This window comes from Hippoglossus stenolepis, chromosome 2 (assembly GCF_022539355.2).
Source record: "Hippoglossus stenolepis isolate QCI-W04-F060 chromosome 2, HSTE1.2, whole genome shotgun sequence".
Lineage (NCBI taxonomy): Eukaryota > Metazoa > Chordata > Actinopteri > Pleuronectiformes > Pleuronectidae > Hippoglossus > Hippoglossus stenolepis.
Window position 1 is genome coordinate 2,675,338 of NC_061484.1, and position 23,773 is coordinate 2,699,110.

At 40.7% G+C, this 23,773-nt stretch overlaps 1 protein-coding gene across 2 annotated transcripts in view; it reads right to left on the reverse strand.

Moving 5' to 3' along the window:
* Positions 1-23,773, reverse strand: part of sorcs3 (sortilin related VPS10 domain containing receptor 3) — a 206,760-nt gene that overhangs the window by 81,447 nt on the left and 101,540 nt on the right. For both annotated transcript variants that reach the window (XM_035146310.2, XM_035146300.2), the window contains exons 3-4: positions 15,647-15,746; positions 5,981-6,139 (exon numbers count right to left, since the gene is read on the reverse strand). In XM_035146310.2, coding sequence (XP_035002201.1) covers positions 5,981-6,139; positions 15,647-15,746 — 259 coding nt within the window. The remainder of the gene's footprint in view (positions 1-5,980; positions 6,140-15,646; positions 15,747-23,773) is intronic.

Below are 23,773 nucleotides of genomic sequence, written 5' to 3' on the forward strand. Positions count from 1 at the left end.
TTTCTTGAATGGCAGGTACAGAAAGAATCAGTTCTTGGATGGTAAGGTTCTGGCCTGTATCTGGTCAAATCTGTGTCAAACCTCACATCTATTAGGAATCTTGGCCTGCACACATCTGCATGACAAACTGTCGCCAAAGTGGTGTGCCAATTTTACACAATATTGTTTTTATATATACCATCTAATGACAACAGGAAGTTATAGGCTGCACACTTACATTTTACCACTCAGCTTATTCAGCTCTTTCATAAATATTGTCTGATAACTCTTAAGACCGTGAATCTCCTTAGTTTTTGTCAATTGGTTTGGTTTTGGTGCCAGTATTAGTGTCACGGCTTATGTCGTAACTTTAGTGTTTCCCTGTTTTCTGTGATCCCCTCCTTGTCTCCGCCTTCCCTGTGTGTGTGTGTGTGTGTGTGTGTGTGTGTGTGTGTGTGTGTGTATGTGTGTTAGTGTGTGTATGACAGACAGCAGCTGAGAAGAGAATGCAATGTGTGGAGCCAATCAATACAAGACCTCGTCTTTAAACTTGAGGTCTGTTTAATACCAGGTTTTGGTACCATCATCAAATAAAATCATTATTACTTATTAATTCTGTTTCTGGCAGCCTTTGCACTGCGTTTATTGTGCATGTAAAGATAATTTATCATTCAGCACTAAAAGAGGCTTCTTGATTTCTGATATTGTTCGATATTTGTATCTTTCTACTCATTCAGTTGTCACACTACATGAAATGTTACACAGCATCTCGTTCTCCACTAACAAAGCATTATTCTGATATTATTTCTAATCACCACCAGGGAGGTGATTATATTTTATTCACACTCACACAACAGAACAGTGTGCTCCATTTGTGCAGACTCCAAACATCATAAAGGTTCTGAATCATGTCTGCATCAAGATTCAAGATTCAAGATTCAAGAGTTTATTGTCATATGCACAACGATAACATTAAGCAGTTGCTTGCAATGAAATGCTTGGGTCACAGGCTCTCTTATAACAATGCTCAATCAAAATTTAAAATTTAAAATAAAATATACATATCTAAAATATATATATACACCTAAAGAAAAAAAGAAAAACAATAGTGCAAGTGTGTGCAATAGTGCAAATATGCAATAGTGCAAATATGCTAAGGTGCAGAGTTATGACAGATTGGAGGAGTTTAAAAGTCTTATGGCCTGGGGGATGAAACTGTCTCTGGTGCGGGCCCGGATGCTGCGGTACCGTCGGCCAGACGGCAGCAGGCAGAACAGGAACCTGAGGAACCTGAAGCTGCTGACTCGCTCCACCGTAGTCCCGTTGATGGAGAGGGGGGGCGTGTTCTACTCCTTGTCTCTTCCTGTAGTCCACGATCAGCTCCTTTGTTTTGCTGACGTTGAGATGGAGGTTGTTGTCCTGACACCAAGATGTCAGGGCTCTGACCTCCTCTCTGTAGGCCTTCTCATCGTCGCCGGTGATCAGGCCTATGACAGTCGTGTCATCAGCAAACTTAATGATGGTGTTGGAGCTGTGGGTGGCCACGCAGTCATGCGTGAACAGGGAGTACAGGAGAGGACTGAGCACACAGCCCTGGGGGGCACCGGTGTTTAGAGTCAGGGTGGAGGATGAGGTGCTGCCTATCCGCACCGCCTGTGGTCTGCCCGTCAGGAAGTTCAGAATCCAGTCACGGAGGGCGATGTTGAGCCCAAGGTCTCTGAGCTGCAGCTCACAGCATCTGCACCAGCCCCTGACATCAGGAAGGTGAAGGGCCCTTTGGTGCTGCTTGCAACTTTTATCAAAATTATGCTTTTATTTTGTTTTACTCTCTGTTTTACAGTGTTCACAAACGGAATACTTTTTTAAAATGTCCTCCCAATTCTAAGCATACTTTCTGTGCTGTCTAGAATGAACCTGTCAAAGACAGCTCCCCCCATGGTCCCTGTTCATTTTGTTATGATCTATTGTAATATCACTGCTCCATTTGGAGCCATCCATCACCTCACTAATGACATTAATCCCTCTGTTTGTAGTGGGATGCCAGATCAGAGCATTGGTTGAGTCCCATGTGTTCCAGTTCAGACACAGCAATATCGCTGTCATAGCCACTGAGACAACAGCTCCCTGCTACAGCAGCCTCAGCCTTAATGGATCGCCGCCCCTCCAGTGGAAATATAAACACACACAAATTAAATGTTTGCCTGGACCTGGGGTTTGCTGTGTGCTATCTTAGGGTAATGCAGTCGCAGTGCAGAATGAATACGCTCTCCATTTCCATGAGGATGACTCTTTATGAGGTTAGAGCTGAACCTTGAAAGCCTCTGTCCTTGATAAATTCAACGGTGTTAATATATACACTGTTTCTCGAATGTGCCAGTTTGGTTATTTGTTGCTTGGAGTTCAAAGGAAATGCAAGGATTTGGAATCTCAGTGCTGAGCTCGTACTTCTGCAGGCTGGTCCGACTGCAGCAGACACTGTGTGAGTCTCTGTGTGGCAGGCCACTGACAGGCGCTGTGCTGAGAAGTCGCAGAAGGTATTTGACAGGCACATTTTTAGAACTTAAGTACAAAACAAAAATATGTCAGTCATTGATTTGTTTGTGGAATAGCTGACGCCAAATCGTTAACAACTTCAAGAATATGACATAGAAGAAATATTGAAATTACTGTATGGATTTTCATGAAAGTTTGTGCAGGCATTCATTCTCCCAGAGGATGAGATACACTCACTTTGATGAGTGCCTGGTTATTGCCAGAGTGCTACCACGAAATTGCCATTATTATTATCTTTTAATGTCTCATAAATTACTGGATGCATTGTCATGGAATTTAGTAGAGATGTCTAGAAGCGATATCGTGATCCCCGCAGGATGAATCCTACTGCCTTCAGCAGTCACATGACTTTTGATCTAGTGCCACCAGCAGGTCAAAGTTTTCCCTTATCCAGTGAAACAAACATATAACAAGACTTACCACATGGGTTACAACAAACGTTATGGTTCTCAGATGATGCACTCTGAATTATTTGAATAACTATCCCTTAATTCTTTCTCTAGCGCCACCATGAGGTTGGAAGGATTGATGTAAGAAAAACATCATCCATTTACCCCTTAGCTGCATTACGGGAATTGGTGTCTTTGGAACTTGACTCTTACTAGGGACCAAAATGTAACACATTTTGACCTTTCTTCTTTTACTCTCTCAGACGTCTCCTCACTTTATTAAAGAGCAATACTACAAACTTTTTATAATTAAAACACAATGAACACAGGAATAGGCTAATAATAATGTAGAAGAGATAAAAATGAATTATGACAAATTGTACACACAAAAAAGATAATATTCCGTCATTGGTGAGAAAATCACATCCGCTAATGGCTGAACCTTGTTTGATTACAGTGTCGCGTCCTGTACTCTTGTCTCTGACACAATTATTGGTCGAGTTAATCACTACAGAGTCCATTAGAGAGCCATGGCCTTTTGTCTGCTATGTTTGCTGAGGCGTAGGGAGACGTATCTCAATATTTATTGCCTTGATAGAAACCTTCTGTTTTCCAATCCCCTCAGTTCCACGGCAAATGAAATAAATGTTTATCGTCCTCTTTTTTTGATTTTGGAGAAATGTATTTCCCTGCAGCATCCCTCAGACGCTACTTAATATCTGCCAACAGAGCATCAGAAATATTTATAGTTTTCACATCAGCTAAAGTGCACAAGGGTCTCTCATGAATAAGTGAGGGAATTAGAAAAAACAGCCTGTTCTTGTCTGGGCTTTTGTCTAAAAAAATGAGAAAAAAATAGTTTTAGGCAAGATGCCCTAACGCCCCGTCTACTGGGAGCTCAGGCAGTTTACAGGGAATAAAATAAGACAACTCTCCTCTCTGCTGTTCGCCTGTATCTGACTGTTTACATAACTCACTCAGTTGGCAGCGGCAACACTGGCCTTATTCTCAGAATCCAACTTGGGACCACATCAATGACTAATTGTCTCCACAAACCCCTCACAGTCAAGAGATAAGAGCCTGGAAAGGTCACTAAGAGGTCTAAATCTAACGTCTTCATTTACTTACTCTAGGAGGAGAACGACCGGAATGTTAATTTTTTTGTAAGTCATAAAAGAAGAACTCAAGAACAAACACTCCACCCCAGCCTATTTGTCCTGACATGGATTCTGATGTCTCACTAAAGGGTTTCACTCCTGCCTCCAAGTTAGGTCCCCGGGGCTGCACTTAGCCACGGATAAGCACCAACTAGCAGCTGATTCAATTCTGAGTGACCCAGTCTGAAAACTGTTAGCCAGTTGCAGGCTGAAAATGAGCACATTAAAGGCTTCTCACTACCGGCGCCACGGTGGAGATGAAGCGTCATGGCTGCAAGGGAAATCAGGTTGAATTAGGCGTCCAATATCTGTGTTTACCTCTTTTAATGGACTAGATGAAGAACATTTGTTGTTGTGCATTTGCAACCACCGCCCCGGGGAGGTGGTTGCGGTGTGTGAATGGGACTCGAGCACAGGTGGTAATGACGCCCGAGCCTTTTGTCCCGATGATGACACAAATTAGAGTGTCATTAGTCACATCCTCATAATACCTGTGATCAGTGCACGCGCTGACCCCGGCTGCCTTGTTAATGTTGAGCTGCCAAAATCCAAGTCTCCGTTGCCTCAGCCTTGTTGAACTTTGGGCCCTGCTGCTTGATGTATATCCCGCCCTCATGACTGAGATGTATTTAATCAGTGAGATCAATAGCTGTTACCGCCATTGATCTTGCGAGTCTATTTCATGGGTGAGGGAGGCACACCTCATATTTTGTATACGCTGTAATTTCTTATAGATAATGTAAGCTGCTGAGGGCCGTTTTTAATTAACATTAGGGAGTGAGAGTGTTTTGGAATAATGCAACAGCGGTGACTGATGAGTGGTTTTTACAACCGGCAATCCATCTGAATAATTTTACGTTTTGCCCACAACCTTGGCTGACGGCAGGACAGCTCCCTCTTTCAACTTCATTCCGACCCACACTTCACAGAGGTCTGGATTTGTTGAACTTGGCCACCGTCTTCGTCTTAACAGTTAGTCTCGCAGTCTGAAAGAGCAGCAGCAGAATTTCCATGCTGAGTTTTAATGCTGCAGCAAGTGGAGCAGAGCTCAAATTAAAGTTTTGACCAAATTTGATCAAATGTTTAATGTGTGGAAATATGATTTAGAAGGTAGATGCAAATCTAGAGAGAAGTATGGGATAACCCGAATATAATGCACTAGATTAAATGGAGAAAAAGAAGATTTATAAATTGAATCATTGGCAGACACTGTAACTCATCTGTTCACACAGTGACAACCTTTCCAAAGCTTTGTGAGCGACAAGGGCAATCGCTGGCTCACAGGTCGCCGCCGTTGACCTTAATGGCAGAGATGTGCTGGGAACAATCTCAGAGCACTGTGTGAGGAGGGTGTGCAGAGCCTCACACTGTGCAACAGACCCCAGGGAAGGTGACACCATTATGAAGAAGAAGAAAATGGGAGTCTGAGAATCACTTGAAGGGACTGATCTTTTTTGGCGAATATAGTATAAACCTCTGCTTCAGATATATATAAAAAAATAATATATATAAATCTTAATACAGATAACACCCAGTAATGAAACAGCTGTTTCCAAAGGTCAAAAAAGCAAAATGACCGTAATGGATATTACGGTCTTCTGTGATGACCCTTATTATCCATTGTCTTTGATGTAGAACAATGGAGAATGTCATATATTGGTTGTAGCAGATAAAAAAGGTTTCTAATCAAATATAATAAGAGCACTATCAGAGCACTATTTTAGAATTTCAATGTTTCAACAAATCTCATATTCAAGATGAGTGAATGCCTTACCATCAGCTAATCATCGAGAATGAACGACAGGTTCTATTGAGTAACACAAAGCTAGAGATGACTCTAAGTACATGCGGCTAATTGCAGCAAGAACAGTAAAGGAGATGACATCAAGCAAAAAAACGCACCTTCTGGTCGTGACTGTAGGCCAAGGCCCAGTCCTCTTCAGTGGGGTGGAATAAAAGGCTGAGGACGTAGAACGTGAGACGGTACTTCTGGTAGCTGGCTCCCTCATCAGAGCTGATGAGTACGCTGCTCTCAAACTCCGGATCTGTCAACACCATAATCTGAGAGCGGGGAGAAGAAATACAAGAAGGGAAGAGGAGGAGAGCGTGCACACACGTGAGGCAGGTCGGTATGAGTTTTTCGTGATGAGAGAAGAAAGAATTCGAAGGGCGAGTTTTGAGTAATGAGGTGGAAAGATAGGAAGATGCGAGGAGGTAGAAGAAAGACGTTGGAGGCAGGAGCGGTGTCAGCGGAACAGTCGTGGCTTTTGGCACGCGTCAGACTAATGCTTGGCAAACTACTCTGCTATGTTTCCAGCTTCATTTCATGACTGCGACTCCGTAGCCACGGCTCTGTCTGCGCTCTCCGCGGTGGAGGCATTTTATCTCTCCGAAAAGAGATGAAGCCTGTTCACAGAAACAAGCAGTGAAAAAGTGCGTAAACCACAGCGTGCCCCCGAAGCACACAGGTGGGCTGAGAAACCATAAAACCATGTGTCCTGATATAGAACAGAAAGGTGATAGAGCTTGTAGTCTAGTGACAATTAAGGGCTGTAAAAACACAGGATTAAGCAGCCATGGATAAATCTGCATATACAGGACGATATTTCCTCTATCAGCCCGTCCTTTAGCGTGTCATCTCTTTGCATTTCTCCCTGCAACAAAAATTCTCATTTCAAATTTAACAGTGCCACAGTGGTAGAAGCTTTCAATTTCATGCTTGGAATATTTCCGCCAGAGCTATCACAGTTATTACCAAATTCAATAAGACCAGGAATTCCACGATGCATATTTCTTTCAGCTAATGACATTTAGAGTCTTTGTGGAAGGAGATAAAATGATCAAATGAACTCCCCCTTGACTAAAGAAGAGGCGTCTGAATAGGTGTGTAATATATTTTAAGGATGTGGTATTCTTTTGACTTAGACAGTGCTACTGAAAACATTTATTCACGTTTAAAGGTTAAAACATTTTAGGCATTTACCTGGTTAAGCTGTTAGTAGGCTTATTTAATTTACAATAAATGATCACTTAATACAGTACACCATGTACTCATTTGAAGGGATTATTCTAACTAGATGTTGACATATTTTAAAAATTCATCAAAATATTGTTAATTCATAGGCATGTTCAAAATGATGTCAATGCCTTGTCTGATCTGATGCCCTCTATAGGCAGGTCGGATGTAATTAAGGTCAAGTGAGGTCAACAATCATGGACGTGGTTAAAAAAATTCCATTTCCACAAGACATTTGTCACCTGACTTAATCCTTCACTCCCGTCATAATTCCTATGGCTTTGCCAGTTTAATGTTAACATATATATCATTTTGGGACACTTGCTGGAATGTGTGGTTCTGTCATGTTTTTCCTCAGAAGACTGCAACGTAGCCTGCTCCTAGTTTTTTCAGAGGCAGAATTGAACTTAGAAAAGCGTCATTGTCCATTACACAGGAATGGGGACATGTTTTTGATGTTAGATGAAAACTGAAAATATCTAAACATGGTAAATAATGCTGATGTAACACGTCGCTGAAATATTCACCCTTGTTCAACTGTCTGTCTGCACTTTGAAGGTAAAATGAAGGTAATATAGAGACAATGCTGATTAGAGCAGTTTCTGGCCCAAAGACCAAAAATAATGAGTAAAGAGAGCTGAGGGGAACGGCATAGTCCTGAGATGATCCTTTATTGTTTCTTTACTGTGCGTGCATTCCTTCACATTACACTTTTTCATTTATTCCATTCTTAATATGAAGAAATCGACTGAATATATATTTAAATGTGCATCTTGAAGAATGGAGCCTTTAATCTGGCTTAAACTACAACACTCACACATCTCCAGGAATGGTGTGGTTGTACTGTGGCCAGTGGCCCTCACTTGTGGTCGAAGTGGCTGTTATCTCACGTCAATTCAGTCTGAATTGGAAAAACAGTAGCACATTTGTCACTGACAGATATGCTCACGCTCTTTCCGGAGCTTTTAGCGGGGAACCCTCCCTGGTGGTGATTAGATTAATTGTTTTTCATTAAGCACCAATAAAGAGGCAGCACATTTTCAACCTGGATTTCTCATTGGCCGGGGCTCAAAGAACTCGCCATTCATTACCTGTCACTTTGCAATGCCAAGGCCTCCTGATATCTGCCAGTATCTGTGGGGGTTTTCCTCACAGCATCCACTCAGCTCTTGTGAGGAAGCCAGCCAGCGAGGAGGGTAACAATACTAAATCGATAGAGGTTGGAAGGATAACCTTTGTGTTTTATCGGCCTGGTGTTAAGCTGTGCAGCACAGAGATAGAAGCCGGTAGTTGTCGGATCATGTGGTAAGTGGAGGTATGGATCAGAGACGGAGGGAAAGAGACACCCTGCAGCAAATGAATCACGTCGCGCCGGATCAATTGGGCTTAGTCTGTCTTTGACAGGAGGTTTTAGCAGAGAGTTGTTGCTGAAATATGCTCATTAACCATGGATCAGGACTTAATCACCCACATTTAGCGATCATGTTTTCTCTGTCTTGCTTCCTCTTTGGAGTTTCCACTGTGCATGCCTCTATTTTCTTGAAATTAACCCAAATCTACCAGCCGCTCAATCAAACCATTCCAGGCCTGAGTGCAGGCTGCTCAGGAACAAAAAGAGACATTCAAATATAGCCAAGATGATTCATGTGAGGTGTCATTTTTTAGATGCTTTGTGCTAAATGTCATTACTATCATTCAAATCTATAATGCGACATTGTTAAAGGTCACAGCTCCGACTTACTTCATGCACATTGTAAGAGAAAAAAATCTACATATGCTTCCAGAATTGCCCCAGTGGATATGTAACGATTCCTTTATTGGGGTTGAAAAGAAATATCTCAAAGAGCAGCAGACGATTATATCTTACAGTGAGTGATTAGGCACCCGGGCTCTTTTTATCCGGTAGAACACTGGCAGATGCTAAATAAGGCCACTCAGATGCAAGGAGGGAGCGGAGGAACGTAGCCAGCATACAGGCAAACTTTCATCCATCTACGGGATGGCAAATCGAAATAATTAGATCAGAGATAAGGTGCAGAGAAAGAATTGGCCCCTGGGCAGAGCCAGAGGTCAAGCATTAGGGTGAAATATTCTCATGAGATTTCTACTCTTCTGTGATTACCACACAGTAATATGCCTGCAATAAAATAATGTTTTTTCTCTATAATTGGATTTTGAAAATATCAACAATTTTGGTGTAACCTAAAGTTCATATGTGTTGTTTACATTAGATTAAGATTCAGATTCAGATTAATTTATTGTCCCGCAATCATGCACACACAAGCACCACATGCAATGGGGAAATTGGCCCTCTGCTTTTAACACGTCCGTGTGAACACAGCACACGGAACACAACACACACGGTGACCACACGGAGCAGTGGGCAGCAATGGAAAGTGCCCAGGGAGCAGATGTTAGGGGAGTAAGGTGCCTTGCTCAGGGGCACTTAGACAGTGAGTCCATCTGTCCTCTTAGACTTGAACAGATCCAGGTCTGGTCCATCCTCCTGTCCAGGTCCGTGGCCTCGAACCAGCGACCTTTGCGTCTGATGTGCCTCTTTTCTAACCACTAATCCATCGCCGCTCCAGTACATCCTGTATATTGTGTGATTTGTGTGGTAGAGTCGAATCAGTTGGCTCCTTGGGGTCTTAAAACAAGTTGATCTAAACTTATATAATCAAAATATAAAATATAAAGGGTCACATCAGCAACAAAGAGAACCTGGGGGACTATGCTCTTGCTATGGACTATACCACCAGCTATATGTTCTGCTCGTCACCCTGATGTGGATTAGTTGCAGAATCCTATTTTCTCCTGTTCCATGCAAACACATTGAGGGTCAGAACCTTGGCTTGGCTTTGATCAAGTGAGGCTGATGAACCCCGAGCACCTCCATGTCAGTGATTTTTTGTTTTTTCTATTGAACATGTGTCAGACCAGGCAGCTTCACCTGAACAAAACACTTATTGTCAAGGAAAACACCTCAGCACCCGTCTGGTGGTATTGTTCACCACATAATTATGTTGATGTTCCGTAGTTTAAAAGTTTCATAGATCCAATCTGTGAATACCTCAGTCTTCTTCCTGCTCCTTTTTAAATGTGTATTGGAGGAAGATAAGTCTAAATACTAAAAATAAACTTTCATTTTTACAACCTCTTAATTTTCACTGGGCACACGGATGCTGCTTCTTTATGTTTTTTAGTGAGATGTGGGCCATTGGCTAGCTGTATCACTTTTCGCCGCAGCAGCCCACACAACACAATATCTCTTTAGAAAACTAAACCCAGATTATTTATTGTTATAAACGATTAACTTGGAGCAGTACTGTTTTCATCATCAGCTAAATACAAGCTCTGAATGTGGATGCAAGGCTCCCTATGTTCGTCATCGCCCTCCAAACAATGAGGAATCTCTTTCCTGGTTCAAAAGCTTTACATTTGAATTGTGACCATATGATCATATGTGTTTTTTCCCTTCCTTGACACAAGACCTAAAGAAAACCACCCAATACCAGAGAGGTGACGAAGCCCCATAATGAATCAAGACATCAGCAGCTGCAGCCAACAAACATTTGAATGGCGGCCTCAGCTAATGTTGACTCTTGTTAGTAGTCTCAGTTGGTGACATTGCATTATGCTCTCACAGAAAACATGCCAACTCTCTTTAAGTTTATTCTCCCATGTCACTGTGTGTTCCTTATTGCTGATACCACAGGGCATTTACCAGCAAAATAGGACTAAATTCATTGGAGAATATTATTTGCAGGGTCACTCCTGCAGGCATTGAAAAAAATAATTATTAGTGAGTAGTATGAGTATGTTTTAATTGGGATGCTAAACTAGTTGTGCTTTTATGATGACAGCAACTGTTGTTGAGGCTGAGGAGGCTCAGGTACAGGGAACTGGTTTTAATGCTGTGTATGGATGACTCAGTCGAGCCATGAACCAATGGAAAAAACTACAAAATAAGCTTTATATCACATTACTGATGCTCGGTGAGCTATTTCAAAACAGGCCGTGGATTTAAAACTAGTTAGTGGGTTTAAAGCTGTGGCTTTCAGAGAAAAGAGGGAACTTTTATGTGATGGGGAAAAACAATGCTGCTGGTGAAGAACCTTGATTATGCCTTCCTGAAAAGAGACACGAGCTGTGTGTCAAATATCAAATATTGATGACCATGCTTTAGTTGAATGCACTCCAGCCTGATCTTGTAGAACCATTTGCTTTGTCCCTGAGGGTGCAGGGAGCAGGATCCTTTCCTACTAGATAGACACAGCGAGGATGTACAATTCTTGGCAGCCACAATGCCTCACTGCTTCAGGGATACATTTCCCAACAGCACCTGAATCATCTAGACTCGAGAGGCGGATCATACAACCATTATTGTTCTAGCAATGCTCTTCAAGTATTTAGCTGCTATTGCTCCTTGTAGGCTTGTTATGTTAATTCCTCTTGCTCACAGAGGCAGATGTAGAGACAATACCTTTCTGGTGATGTAGTGATGCCAGACAGAGGCTCCTCCATCTTAGATGTGCTATTTCAAAGATGTGTCAATCGTATTATACCAGCGGCCATTCAGAAATAAAAGGGTAGAAGGTCTGATCCAGGATGCAACTGGCACAAGGACGATTGCAAATGTGCACACACATTTTCAGGAGTTAGCAGGTCGTTCACATGTCGTGTTTACATTAATAGTCCAGGCTGTGCCTGGCAACCTGACACATAAAGTGGACAAAATGCTCTGAATCCGTGAAGCACTTGTGAACATGCAGGGTTATGCGTGCCGATGCTGACAGTTTGAAAAGATGCTGATTTCCAACAAACCTTATATTTATAAATGTTAACTCAGTTGCTCTGTTGAGTAGACCTGCAGTACCTTGAATGTACATGTGATTTTCCTCTTAATATTATGTTATATTATCATCATATACTGGAGATTGTGTCTATTTAAGTAACTAAGTAAACTGTAAACCGTTAAAATTAGTAAGTGTCTTAGATGATCTCAAGTTTGATACTAAACAGTTGTGTTTGGAAGCTAGATGTTTTTAACTTGTAAAGATTGTCCAAGTACTGGATGATATTCAAGGTTATAAATAGTTATATATATTAATACCTTGCTACAGTATTTAACTTGTTTCCAACAAAATATGTCTGTTTGTCATTCTGTTTGCATTTCAGCTGATGATATAATCTGCTTTTTTTTCTTTTGGATATGGTCAAAAACTTAACCACTTGAAAATCGTATCATTTATAAAGTTATTGTATATAAACGTGATACTTTTTATTGATTGATTTATTCATTTAAGAAGGCGCTTAGTGAAAAAGACACATCGTCAGCAGAAAAAACTCAATGCTGGAATCACAAGAAGATAATATCCTCTCCTGTCAACTTACTGTAGGTTTACTTCTTAGTTTATTTATTTTTTTAGATGAAACCATTGGAGTGAGTCTCTTGTTAAAATGTACAGGAACTGTAGCCAAGCAAAGGAGTCCATACGGCAGTGACCTCACAGAGATGTGGTACACACGGTGGTGTCCGTCTTATGTTAGATTCCATTGGACAACAGTACCAACTATAAACCGAAGCACTGGGTGTAACAGAACAAATAAAGCTGTATAAAATCTCTGCATGTACTGAATTAAGCATGAGTGCACTTTATAATTTGTGAATGTTTCATTTGTAAGATATATTTCTATTAAGAAGACCCATACTAAGTTATATAGTTGTCGTTTGACTGCTCATCGGATCATTTGCACTCACTCAAGCAATTTACTGGGAACACCACTGTAATACTGGGTCGTTCCTCCCTTAACTCCCATAAGCAGCCTCAGTTCTTTGTGGCTGTAATTCTGCAAGATGTTGGAGATTCTGCTCCGTGACATGACTGCATCTCATTATTCCTAACACTTAGTCATGTTGCTAATCTCCAGGTCTATCACATCCTTAAGGTTCTACTGGAGTCACATCTGGTGACAGGGGAGGACACTGAAGTTCACTAAACTCGTTGTCATGTCAAGGAAACCACTCTGAGAAGAATTTGACTTTGTGACATTGAGCACTATATTGCTGTAATTAGCCATGAGAACATGGTAAACGGTGTCTATAAAGAGATGAACGTTTTCAGCAACAATGAACTGTTCAAACCATGATTGTTTGGTATTAAGTGTGTGCCAAGGAAATATCCCCCACACCATTACACCACCACCAGCAGCAGCCGCAGCAGGCGGTACTGTTGACATATGGCAGGTTGGGTCCATGGAGTCATGATCATTACCTAAACCTCTGCCATGTATCTTTATGATTTAGTGCATTAGGCTGCACACACATGATTGACTGATTACGTGAATAATAAGCAGACGTACATGTGTTCATACTAAAGCATATATTAGTTCTTTATCTGCTTGTACTGTAAGAATAAGGTTTATATTGTCACGTTTTTTTTTATATAATGTTAATGGGCCATGATGTCTTTGAAATACCAGTTTCCTTTGCCCACACTACACTGACTCAGACTCTTTAGATACTTCATGGTTGACATAATGAAAATATTCACTGAATGACTTTTTGCTTCTAATTGTCATGTCTCGCTCTTTGTACAACTATATAATCAATGTCTACTTCTCTGCCTTTACCAGAGGAACAGATGAGGAGGAACAGAACTTCATATTCTCCATATGCATACACTGTAGTGTAATTAGCAGTGGGAAGTTGATGAGACCAAGATTAATTCATATGTTTCAATACTAAAGTATTTTTTTTCCTATTGTACAGGACTAGGAACATATTGATACAGAAAAGGCTTTGTGGCAGTCTAGTCTGCAGATAGACAGATAGAGACCAGACTCCTACTCTAATTGAACTGCTTCCTGAACTCTGACGTCTTGGCTACACTTCCACTTCCGTCTATCAAATTGTTGCTCAGAGCACCATAAGGGTGAAGTTCACCACAAGGGGGCACATCAGATTTACTGCCTAATACAGTGAGTTGTGAACCAGTCCAGAGCAAATGATCCATGGGCATATTCTTTAGGGTGATTGGTTACTAGCACAATTTATTCCATTAACATAAAAGTTGAATGTGCACTTACATTAGGTATTTACTTATTTGTTAATATCATTCGTAAATATGTTGACCACTCTTTATTGTTTGTTTTTCTTCTTCTATATATTGTGGCTTTTTATCATTATAGCTTTTAAAATGTGTGCTAAAGTATTTCATTGTATTGTATTGTTTTTTTTCCTATTCCTTCATTTGACATAGTTGTCAGGCAGATAAGTGACACTGGCAATTGGTTGTAAGCTAATTTTTTCTTCTGTCTTTCTCAATTTTGGCCTGTTTTAACAAAACCTTTACAGGGTTTCTGAAAAAAACTTCCGACAGGACAGAGAGAACTCAGCTCTAGACTTATCCCTGTTACCATGCTCATGGTGTCAACAAATAAAAATCATTTATTTTTAAATAAAGATCAGCATTCAAATAATGACTGAAGCAAGATAAATAAATAAATATAGGGGGATTGGGATTACCTGTGGCATTATCTGTATATTCCATGTTAACGTGATAAATCCAGCATAATTAAAATTTCAGCATCGTATTCGGCTGCTACAAAGTTTACTTCTGAGACTCCAGAAGTGTTCTGTGCACTCAAACACTTCACCCACCCCTCCATCGACATAGTGGTAAGAAGATAATGAGTGAATTTTCATTTTTCAGTGAACTATCCCTTTAAGCCCAAATAAGATGCGTTTGACATGTTTTCATTTGGTAGTATTTAGCATGTAAACAAGATAGTCCATACACAGGCTTCACCTGATAAAGGTAGGACTCCCAAGTCGAAGCAGTTAAACCAAATTATTTACAATACTTATCATGGAAAACTCAGAGGCTTCTATCCCATTGTAATAATGTAGAAAGTAAATATAATCATCATAATGTCAAGTCTTCTTGGGAGTAAAGTCAGTGAACAGGTACCATATTTTCTAGAGTTTTTACCTTATTGCCTGCACACCTCGTACAGAGTTAGGAAGTGCAAACACTAGAACCACCAATTCAAACGTTTACTAAGGGGGGGGGGGGTCATTTGTCATTTGAGGTTGTCATTTGAGGCTTTTACAGTTACTTCTGCAGTTACATCGACATGAATAGAAAAACTGGCAACTGCCACACATGTTAATGTTGAAAATGCTGTGAAGACGTCAATAGGATGTTATAATTCAAACAAGGTGTATACATGTCTACATTATCCACATTCTACATTTGCTGTCGATGTAAACGTTAATGTATTGTCAAGTCTGCCCTAAGAGGAAGCATTGCTCAGAGGGTGTATGATAACCTGTTGTCTTGGAAACACATCAATGGCTGAAGCTCTAGTCTAACATCACCACCACCTCCTGCTTAGAAACCACACTCCACGACAGAGGAACCTTTGACAAATTCCACCTTTTAAATAAGCCTGTTTTCATTTTTTTTCCACCATGGTGAACGAGCATAGAAACATGAAAATGGAAAGTAAATGAAATGAAATCCAAACATTTCAACATAACATCTCACCTTCCTCTTGTTAGTTGGACAGACGTAGAGGTAACTCAGGACAATCTTGGATCCGACTTTGTCGTTCATTCGTTCATATGTGGAGCCATAGTCAGTGGATCTGAATGGAGCAAATGAAGGGAAAAGCAGTGAAAAACAGGCAAAGATGTTGTAGAAGAAAAACCTTTCAAAGAACACATTCAAAGTTGTGTAACATTCTCATGAGTAACCAAGGATTGAGCTATACATATCACATGATATTTCACAGTGATGAAAAACAATGCAATACCACACCCGGCAAAGAAAGAAGCAGAGAGAGGCCAGTATTGTACTGTATGTACTGTATACAGTTACTCTGTGTGGGAGTGAAACCTGTGGCATTAGAACAAGAGAAGGTTAACCAATCATCTGTAGCTGCCAGCAAAATGAACCATTCGGAAATATCTGGGGACCTGGCACTGTAAATAATTAATTCTCTCCCCATGACTACTATGAAATAAAATATGACGAGTGCAAAAACATGTGGATGTTCCTGAACCCTTGGGCTTTAATAATTTAGCAGTGGGAATGAGCCTGTTAGCCAGCCCAGTCCCCAGAAACTCCACATGAATCCATCATCACTAGTAACTACCAAATCCGCCTTCAAGTAGAATATTACAGCATTTACAGGCCTCTGCTGGTTTTTCCTGTCTTTTTTCTGTCAGAGCCGCATTCTTGTGCCCTGGGTTTTCAAATATTTCTCTCTGTGGGGACAGAAGCACCCATGCACGACTGTGGCATGACTCCAATTTGGATTTTCCACATACTTCATGGTGTTATGAGGAAAGTGAAGATGATATCCATTCTTTCCTCTTTTTTAGTCAGACCTCGCGGTGTGCCCTTGTTCCTTGGGAACAGTGATTCAGAGGAATTGCAGAGATTTTTCCCATTCAAATTCATTCCTGCACGCCTCAGAGAAACACAGTAGTTGCTCTGATTAAAAAGCACAATAATGAGTCGGACAGAAAGCAGTATATCCGCAGCATATTAAAGATGAGGGGAGTATGATCCTGATGTGGAGCAGGGGCGTTAATCTATACTGTTGGTCTCAGTGAGACACTGGAGCCTCCAGAGATGAGATTTTATTAATAACACGTAACATATGTTGTTTCTGGCATGACATTGGCAAACACTTCTGCCAGGTGTACCTATCCAATCACTGTAATGCATATGCTTAGATTTCTGAAATGACAAGTGGTGATATTTTGCACATACAGCAGGGAGCTGTCAGCTCTTGGATGTGGACCAACATTAAATCCGGGCCCCCTCAAACACACTCTGACCCTACACAAGAAGATGTCAATAAGAAAATTAAAATGACAAACATTTATAAGGCGAGATGACAGAATGACACATCAGATTTTTTGGACTGGTTTTTCCATGGGAAATGGACATTATAGAATAGGCACACTTAAATATATTTCAAAGCAAAGAGATAGAAAACGCAGCTGTGTGTATGTTAGATACTGGACTTCCTGCTTGCAATTCCTTCTAAAATCATTTATGATGAATTAGCTGTCCGAAAAAAACTATTTTGGAATGAGTAGCCCCCTCTTGCACATCTCATTGTTGTGGTGTTCTACAGGATCTATAGTGGACCCCTTTTTATTTAGCATCTATGTGCAAAAAAAGAAAAGGGACAGTGCATAGAAAACATCACCGGCATGTTGAGACATCACATTGCTGTCAGCTACAGTGACTTGAAAAACAAAAATCTCTAGTGTCCTATTGAAAATGCATACAGCAAAGAATAAGACAAGACAACTTTTGATTGTTTCCTACGGGGGCAAACAAACTGAAGTTATCCTGATTTGGACAAGTTAACATTCTCTAGCTCAGTTTAACAGCAATGTCCCCTGCTATCTATGTTTGACCATTTTTAACAGTTAGGTGGTTTAGTGTGTTTTTTCTTGATCAATATGTCGAGCTCACAAATTAAGAAGAGGTCACAAAATAACAGAAATCTCAGGGAAGGGTTCAGAATTGTGCTTTTCCAGGACAGAGTAAAAATCTTTTTTTCGAACTGCTGACAGCGCACAGACATCGAAGTTTGACAGGAGCACCAGCTACCTAATGTTTAGTACCTATTAATGTACCAAGCCAAAATTGCTGAAAATAACTGGTTTAATATTTAACCATGTTTAATATTTTATAAAATCATTATACTTTTTCCTAATTCAATATCTAAATCTGTACAAGTATCTGTCAGATAAATGTGTTGGCTTATAATAAATTACAAGATTTCTTCTTAAATGTAGTGGAGTAAGGGTATTTTGAGGTGGTATAAAATGGAAATACTACAAATTGGTTCTCACGTACAGAACTGTAAATGTAACGTTCCACCACATTGTGGCACGAGGAAGCATTCTCTAAAAGCACAATGTCTACATATTCACTAGTTACACTGAAACCAGACATATAGAGTTACATTTCCTGATGCTTGCACAACGTCCTATTTAACATTATGCAATTAGTCTGCAACCCAACTGTGCCTTACGTCAGTTCTGTAGAACAGAGGGTCACTGCCATTTGTGTTGGTTGCAACAAACAGTGAGGCTAATAGATGATCACCAATTAAAGGGTTGGAAATGGATCCCTGAATGTGAGAAGTAATGAAAGTGTAGTCATTATAAAGGACCAATCCCCTGTTTGGTTGAATGGCCTTACTCTGATGGACATGCCAGCTTGAGAGCTCCACCTGCATCCATGGAACTAAGGTTATAAGGCAGAACTATAATTTTGGGGTAATAGTTATATAACCACATTTTCAGGAATGTCTGCAGAGAAATGAGCCCCCTCTTCAGTATGTCATTGCAACAAAGGTCAATGTGACGTTTGTTTACCTCTCATTTTGACTTGTCGCTATGTGCGGAGAAGTGAAGAGGGTAGGAGGGAAGAAAATACTGCTTCAATTTTCAGTTTGAAGCCCAACACCAGTAAGTGTATTTGCAAAAAAGCAACCTGTTTCCATTTCTGTTGAGACAAGCAGTCTGTGAGCTTACTTGTAGAATTACTGGCTATTTCGGGCTCGTGTTGAAAGATAGCAGGTGGAAATATTTGTATGACTGTAGGCAAAAGAGATTAAGGCAGATTCGACTCAGGGAGTTGCATCAGTCTCTCAGTACGTCTGTGACCATGGACTTGGCTCACTGTGTTCTAGGAGTGTTTAAAGAACTTAATCTATTGCAGAACATGCAAAGGCTGCTTCTTTACTCTGACTTAACATTAACATTTGTGTGACGTTTCAAAAATGTTACTTCCTCTTCCAATAAAACAAATCCATTTTGTTTAACACAGACGTGTGGAGATGAGGTTTCCTTTTTCTTTTCTCATGGAGAGCCAGCGAGGGAGTGCTGTGCAGTGCATTGCAATGTGGGAGCATAAAATGATTGGGGGGGAAAACAGGCAGACCGAAATTGCATTAGGGGATGTTTGTGAAGTTTTGCCAGATGGCTGCCAGTAAGACAGAACAATTCACCATTGGTGTACAACACTGTTGACCATGCTCTGGGGAGGGAGGAAGGAAAAAGCCACGCACTTCAAAGACGGAAGGGATGAAAACTCCAACCAAATCATCTTCGTGTGTCAAGCTTACACAAACAAAGCCCATCGCCCGGAACCATATACAGGAATTACAGAGAAATGAAGCAATATTGTTCCAGGAAAACAAAAGGTTACCGATCTAACGCTTCTGACTGTAGAACTGACGTTGGCTTGCTCGCTGCTGAGCAAAAGCTGTTTGTGAATGCATGATCATGCGTACCATACAGACTACTGTCAAAGAGACACAACAAAATCCAATCAATATTCATCGCGGCTCTGGAGATGAGAGCATCATCAGGTGGTTGTTGGAGTCGAACTGAAGCGGCAACAGCTCAATTGTCTGTCGTCAGAAAGAGAGTCGCACCGAGACACAGGGACGCTCGGAGAGTGAGAGAGACAGCGAGGGAAAGGTTTCTGAGCAGGGAACCCTGCGGCAAAATCAAGCCTCCAGACTGAGCGCTCGCTGACTGACGTGCTTAAAAAACACTCTGAACACCGGTGAACCGAAAGCGTTCAATGCAGTGCTGAGGGGTCAGAGGTACTGACGCCCGAATGCGTCGCAGACATTTCAACTGCAATCGTCTGAATTGTCGCAGTCTTTTGCTCCAGGGACATACTCTAGGGCAATGACAAAGCCAATTCTGCTCCAGCCACAGGTCCTCGACCCGAGCCTGCTCTCTAAATACAATCCAGGGAACTTTGGGTGACCAAGAAAAGAACTAAAGAGAACTGTCGCCAGAACAAATGTCAGAGAATCTGATGACAAAGTAGGAGAGACCACATTTGGGCATACTGAAAATGTTCCCATTAACCTTCATTTACCCAGCGAAGGGTTTGCTGAGCATTGAAAGTCTCCCTCCACACTACATTGCTTTGAACTCATTCAGTAATATATAGTTATGTGCAAGCAGTGCAGAGTTGAAAGAACAAGACGATCCTGGGTTAAAGAGTTTAGGTGTTCTCTTTGTGTGGGCTTTCTCCTGATGTTCCGTCGTCCTCCCACACCAAAGCCATGAAACTCAGCTGGTTTGAAACCTTCTCAGTAAGAACGGAGTAGTTCATTCGTGGGTCACATGACGTTTATTTGTCTGTGATAAAAAAGCATCTCGGTTACATAACCATCTACCTCACATGAAAACATAGCAAATGCAAGTTTAGTGAGGGCAAAGAATTAGAGGAAAATACTGAGAAACATGACAAACATACATGTGTCACGCCACAACTGGTGAATTGTTTGACAGGAATCCTGGTGATGTGAAACATATTTCAAAGGCCTTCACAGTCATTAGGAATGATCTTAAAAAACACCTAGGGGAGATTCTGGTGCGACGCGTTCAGCTGTGCAGACCCTGTATGCTTTGATTAAACATGTAGACTAAACTGCAGATTTTAATCAGCCGTCCTGCAGAGCCAGGACTTGTGACCTTTATGCTCACACTGATTGATTGACGAGCCGTGACAGGAGCGCTGACACTGAAAGCAAATATCAATGTATATATTTATATAAATGTACAGTATAGCAAATATTTTTTCACATAAAACAGAATAAGCAACATAAATCTCTGCCTTATAATACAATAACCAAGTCATCTCATTTTGATTTGTTATCTAATAAAAATACAGAATACATGGACAATTTGCATTTCCATGTCAGCAATGAGTCACATATTTTATTTCTATTTCTCAGAGCACTGCATTACTGTTGATAACCTTGAGAATCACATTTCTAGATGAAAACTGATTTTTTTTTTGTTCCTTCCAGCCTCTAGTAGTCATCTTAACATGCTGCAAAAAAAACCAGCCTCCACCAAGAAGACAGGGGCAAATCACAGGCGGCTGCTTGTAGAGCTTAAATGCTGTGAGTGCAATGGTAATAACTGAGTCTCAGATGAGCACAGAAACTCTGCTTATACTTCACCTAGATGTTTCTAAATTCATAGGCTAACCGAACTGAATGTTGCCTAGTTCTTCGTCTAGACATGTGGACTTAGCGAGGATCCCTGTTCACTGGGTCAGAACTGCCCGCAGTCTAGATTGTAATGCATTTGTCTGCGTGATGGCCCTGCAGCGACTGGTGACCTCTCCGGAGTGTGTCCCTGCTATTTCGGGTGAAGCATGAAGAGGAAGGTTCCAGCCTCTCTGTGAGGCTGAGCAGTAGAAAGCGGGCACAGAGCCTCTGCATGGCTTGGTCTCAGCAATTAGTTTCCTGCAGCCCCTGTGCTGCTTTATTCAGCCAATGGATTATGACGTGCTTTAATCCATTACACTAAACCGGGACTATTGACAGCATTCAGTCATAAACACATGGTTTACTGTTGAAGCAAGTGGAGTTCACTCGGGCACATTGGATCCATTCCAAGCTTCTTTGTCCAATAATTTTTCATATTTCATATTAGTAAAAAAAAACCTTAAAGCCGTAAGAGGGATAGAGAGAAAGCAAAGCCAGTCATGATACTGTTGTTCAGTGTTGTCTATCCACATATGACAACATTCTGAAGACAACATCAATTACATATTAATTCCAATTAGGTTTGGTAGCACACAAAGTGAAACAATGGTGATTTTTTACATACAGTATATAGCTACTTTGTTTTTTTCCATTGCTGACAAATTTGTAAGTTGAGGAGTTCCTTAATTTGTCAGATAAGCCTTTCCTCTTGATTTCTTAGAGTTTATATTGAAATTTTCATTAAAATGTACTATATCAAAATGTGCTGTATTTCTTTATACACTTAATGGCCACTTCAAGGTTAACTTAAACGTTTCAGCACATCTGTTCTGCCACTAAGTCTCCTTTGATGCTGACACTGTTTTATCACCATCATATATGTGATTTGTCAGTTATAGAGTATGTTTGAGCAGTGAGGTCATAATTAATAGAATACATTATATTTAGAGGTGTTTCTAATGTCCCAACCCACTTACGCACATAAAAAACAGGAGCAAAATAAAGAAAAATGTAATGGGGACCATATACAACAGTAGTACAAGCTGGTGTATATTAAAACTGAGACCTCAATACCACTACTACCACTACTTTTACTACTACTACTGCTGATAATAATGTAAAAAAATAATTATATTACCAGCATCATACAGGTAGAATTTATGACATAGCTGTTGTGTGTTTTGAGTGTTTATCAAGACTACACTCTAAAATGACAAACAGTGAAAGGGGGAGTGGGCGCACAAAACCACAAAACATAATTTTATATTTATTTACCACTACTAATGTGCAATAGATTGACATCTACTCGTAATGAGTAGTATATATGTATATATATAGATGTATATATTTTTTTCATCTGTAGCATTTTTCAAATGATTCTGATAGCTTTTGTATGTTTTATTAGATAGATGAAATCACCAGGAGCAGAAACATTCAAAAGGCTCAGGGGGTTAAACTTGGGGAGATATTGATGTCTTAGGTGTTCAGTTATTATTCAGTTGTTTAATTGTCACTTTGGTGACATAGTAGTATTATTTATGTGTTACACTTTAAAAGGGAAAAAGCAGCATCACATAAAATGTATTGGACAGAGAACAACGAATTGAGACTGAATTTGAATTCCAAGTCACATTCATGAAAAACCACATATCTGAAGAGATATGGAAATCTGGAAAGACGCACTCGTTTTCAAATCTAAGCTGAAACTAAACTCCTAAACCACCACATTGTCGGCATTCAGAGACGTCTCCCATCCTCTCTTGTGCCACACATACACACCCTGTGCCAGCGGTTTGAACAGCTTGAGACCGTGATGCTTCTCACATGTGGCTGAGCCCCGGCTGTCTCAACACCAGCTGCCTGTGCTGGTGTGTTAGCCCAGCAAAAAAACCTACAGGTTAAATTACACAGAGGACAAAACTCAAGCCTGAAAATGCTTCATTGCATCCAAACTAATACTGAAAAGGAGCAAGTATCTATTTGGGAATGGTTACCACTACAATTGTGGACAAAAAGTCACGGGCCAGATTTATTCAATTTGGACAATGCTTCCCACTAGTGGCTGAATCATTCGAGTTTTATAAACTCATATTTATTTACATATATGGTAACAATGTCCAGCCGGCTGATGTGATCTTCAAAATGAATTCATTAAAAACACAAAAGTGTAGACAGAGGAGTCTCAGATATCACTGTCTCACTTGCCAAACACAGCACATAATGCAGGGCTGCATATCAGATTTCATCAGCTAATGGAATTGTTTTGAGTCAAGAGACAGAAATGAAAAAAAGCTTCAGGACAATGAAAAGCCATTCTGATATTTGCTGTGTGCCTGGTGAATAAAAATGGTGATATTACATGCGATCTGAGCGTCGGGAGCAGAGGCAGCAGACATCCTGCAGTATTTAATAATCACAGCTACCATCAGCAAGTACAATATATCTCAGCAAGGGGAGTCATAATGCACAAGCTGCCATGAAGTTTATCCGCGGAATATACACCCAACCCTCAGCTGCACTCTTGTGAAAACTTGCAGCCCAACTGAAGTGTACACACCTAACGACATACTGAAAGGTGGCACACAAGCGCACGCACACAAACACACACACACACTTGC